At 37.9% G+C, this 3,693-nt stretch overlaps 1 protein-coding gene across 1 annotated transcript in view; it reads left to right on the top strand.

Moving 5' to 3' along the window:
• The window catches only part of smg9 (SMG9 nonsense mediated mRNA decay factor), a 13,304-nt gene extending 12,277 nt beyond the window's left edge, over positions 1–1,027 (top strand). The window contains exon 13 of the mRNA XM_008285034.1: positions 470–1,027. Coding sequence (XP_008283256.1) covers positions 470–548 — 79 coding nt within the window. The 3' untranslated portion in view covers positions 549–1,027. The remainder of the gene's footprint in view (positions 1–469) is intronic.
• The last annotated feature ends 2,666 nt before the right edge of the window (positions 1,028–3,693 follow it).

Genomic DNA, 3,693 nt, shown 5'->3' with positions numbered 1-3,693 from the left:
CTCTTTAAATAAAGGTAATTATTATTATTTATTATAGTGGACACCTTTCATGTCCTACAGCTTGTTTTTACTAGCCACCTATCCCACATGGTGAGATAATCCTTAAAAGGTTACCCAAAAAGCACTCAAGGTTTTTCTGTTGAGTTATTAGAAATAGAAAACACATGTAGGGTATTGAAGTCATGGACATTAAACTGGTGCAGTTTTGTTTGCAGTTTTATTGAACCTATATTATATATACTATATTATTATAAAGCTTTAAGTTGTGATGCCTGCAGTGATGTAAAATTGATCTTGGTGCATTTTTAATACTCTTATAAATTCTTAGCTATTGCACATTAAAAAATCAACAGATTTTGAGGGGGTGAGATGAGAACTTTTTTTTTTTTTGTCAGATTTGGTTGATTTTATACAGAATGACCCTCAAGCCACGATAATCCGGTTCAGAGAAACTTTGTTGTCTTCACAGGTTTCACTACGCAGCTCGTATCTGGGACGGAGTGAAGAAGTCCTCGGCCCTCTCCGAATACAGCCGTCTGCTCTGCTAACACCTGGCTTCAAAAGCTGTGATACACAAGATAGAACCTTCTATAGCCGGGCACAGAAAGAGAAACGTGTCTGCAAATGGAGGCCGTCGTTTGCACCCTACAGGGCTACAGGAGGGACAAGTCAAACTGGAGTTAAAGAATGATAACGGCTCAGTTCAGCCTGATGGGATGTTGAATTACATAAATGATTCAGATCCATTGTGCTCCATGTCAGAAAGCTGCCCTCAGGAAATGCAGTGTTCTCCAACACAACTGCATCCTGTGCAGCAGCGGTCCAGTAAAGTTCTCTGGAGGATGAGATGATATTTTTATGAGCTAGCCATTATTCATAGCGCGTGACTGCAGTTTTGGTGTACTGGTGGTTTTCTGAGATGAAAATACAACCTTCTGTAAGTTATTTTTTAATATCGTTAAAATGTAAATAAAATATGAGTACGGTCATTTACTCAGAACTAAAAAGAAGCTCAAGTGAAATATTTGATGTGGTGTGAGTCTCTGCTTGCTTTTTTTTTTGTTTGTTTACTGTTGCTCAGATGAGAATGACAAGACAAGAAATCTGAAGATGTTATCTTATGCTTCCGGGAATAATGGCTGCCTAGTGAATGCAGTCTTTGTGCCTGATAAGCACTTGATTATAAATGACATTAACTGCTCGGCCTATTAATACTTTTAAAAAAACAAACATTGTTGGTTGCAGCCTTATTATACTCACATGATGGAATAATAGAATTTTTTGTTACAACTGTTTGAGGACGATTAATGAAGAAATTCCCAAACCAAGATTACTAACAAATGTGTAATTAATCATTTGCATGAAGGAAACTGGGGATCTTTGGGACCTTTGAGGTTCAACTGACAGTCTAACCTAGCAGCCAACAGATGAAGAACTACAGAGGTTGATTTAATTTGTCCATCCATCCATCCATCAACCCATTATCTACACACCACTTCATCCTCTATCACAGGGCTACACTTAGAGACAGACAACCAAGCACACTCACATTCACACATACGGACAATTTAGAATCACAATTAACCTCAACATGTTTTTGGACTGTGTGGGAGGAAGCCGGAGAACCCGGAGAGAACCCACGAACATGCAAACCCCAGTCGGAAAGATCCCAGGTGTCCTCAGCGGGACGCAAACCGGCGACCTTCTAGCTGCGAGGCAACAGTGCTAACCACTGCTCCACCCTGCAGCCCTTAATTTGTTCACCAAAAGGGAAATATCAACTTGCACTTTGAAAGTAATAAATAGGGAAGAAGAATATAGTAAAATGGGAATTTATGCTGCAGCAACCTAACTGAAAAAATGCATATTAAACAACAAACAAACAAAAAACCCACACAGGAAAGGAATACTGTTTTTTGGGGGTTTTTTTTTTTTTTGAGTCACATTTTGTCCAAATCAGGAATGAGGGTGAGAGTGAAGAATTCAGACTAAATTCCACCATCAAAAAATAAAAAATAAAAAAGCACTGATACTCAGGATTGTGCTTCTCCTTAAAGGCAAGTTTTTATTCTGCTCTCTGTTTTCCTTGTTGTTTGTTTTTTATATTTTTAAAATTCTGCTGTCCAAAATCACTCACTTTAGTTGTTGTCATGTTTCCCGAAGTTACAAATAATATAATATTAAAGTAGTAACTCTATATTAGTGCACTCAAAATATCCCACAATGCACCATGAGATGGTAATGCAGAGCTGAGGAGCAGTATGTACCGACATGCTTTACACAAAAAAAAACTCCCAAAAAACTAATTATTAAAATGTAAGTCATTTGGTATTTAGATTGCATTATTGAATTAAATTTTTACCCGTTTCGTAGCCATGTGATAGAATTTGGTGTGTTTGTGCTGTCGCAGCACAAATGATGGCGAGCAAGCAGCTTAATTAATAATAGTCTGAAATGTGACCTTACCGAGATGTTTCCTGCTGAGTGCACCACATAGCGGGTAGGAAGCGAGTGGATAATTTTGGACACAGCTTTACTGAAGCCCAGCATACACGCTTGCATGTTATTTTGCTTTTAGTTTTCTAGTCTTTTCCTGTTACACACCTGCAGCTTTTGCACATCTGCAGGCTCAAGGTAACAACATGTTGCATTGCTCATTTTTGCAGCTGTATTTAAAGAAATAAAAAATAAAATAAAAATCTGATTTATTTACTTTACAGCTAATGTGTTAAAACTTTTTTGTTTGAGCTTATTTTGTGTTTTTTTTTTGTATGTGTTTTTTTTATTTATTTATTATTTTTTTAATGCAGCCTTCACCCTGAAATGTCATCCCTATGTGGTGGAACCCTCTGGAGGCTGCAGCAGGATCATCAGTGTCAGAATCTTTTCATTCATAGGTATCACGTTTGGTAGTGCCCTGTTTTTTGTGATTTCTCGGCACTGACTTACAACTGCACTTTTCTTTTTTTGTTGTTGTAAGTGGTTCAAAACACTCTTCTATTGTCTCGAAGGCTGTGTTTTGGCTGAAGACTGTGCCGAAGCATCAGTCAACGTTGGACCCACATCGACTGCATTTACCACCAAGTGTTGCAACTCCGATCTCTACAACAGTCATCTTACCTCATATCTGTGGTTGTGTAGATGCCCTGTTGTAGCACTGGGAGACTATTTGTTGAAAGGGGCATTTTGTTGCATAACAAAAACTACACAAACCTCATACATGCCTTAAAAGTTAGTACTGGGTAAATTTGTCATGTTTCATTTGTTGAAACTACCATAATTAATAGTAAAACAAGTCTGATTGTACTGACTGGGTGGAGGGGAAACTGTCAGAGAAGCAGGATGAGTCAGGATCACCTCTAACAGAGGAGTTGAATGGTGTGGTAACCCAAACTGTCATTCACAGCTGCACAGTTTTTATTCTCAGTTTATTACCTATAAGCTCAGCTTGTTATAGTCACACAATGTAAATATGACAGTTTCCTGCATTGGAAATCCAAATTTCATTGAATTAAAATCACACGATAAACAAACTAGTGGTTAATATATTAGCATTTTAAAAAATAAATATATATGCTCATCTATATATGGCTGGTTTGCTTGTAGCAGGCTGCAAGGTGACGCAGTTAGTAGCACTGTTGCCTCGCAGCAAGAAGGTCGTGGTTTCTGCGTCCAAAAACATGCTGAGGTTAA

This window comes from Stegastes partitus, unplaced genomic scaffold (genome assembly GCF_000690725.1).
Source record: "Stegastes partitus isolate 25-593 unplaced genomic scaffold, Stegastes_partitus-1.0.2 Scaffold383, whole genome shotgun sequence".
In the NCBI taxonomy this organism is placed as follows: domain Eukaryota; kingdom Metazoa; phylum Chordata; class Actinopteri; family Pomacentridae; genus Stegastes; species Stegastes partitus.
This window is presented reverse-complemented; position numbering and strand designations above follow the sequence as displayed.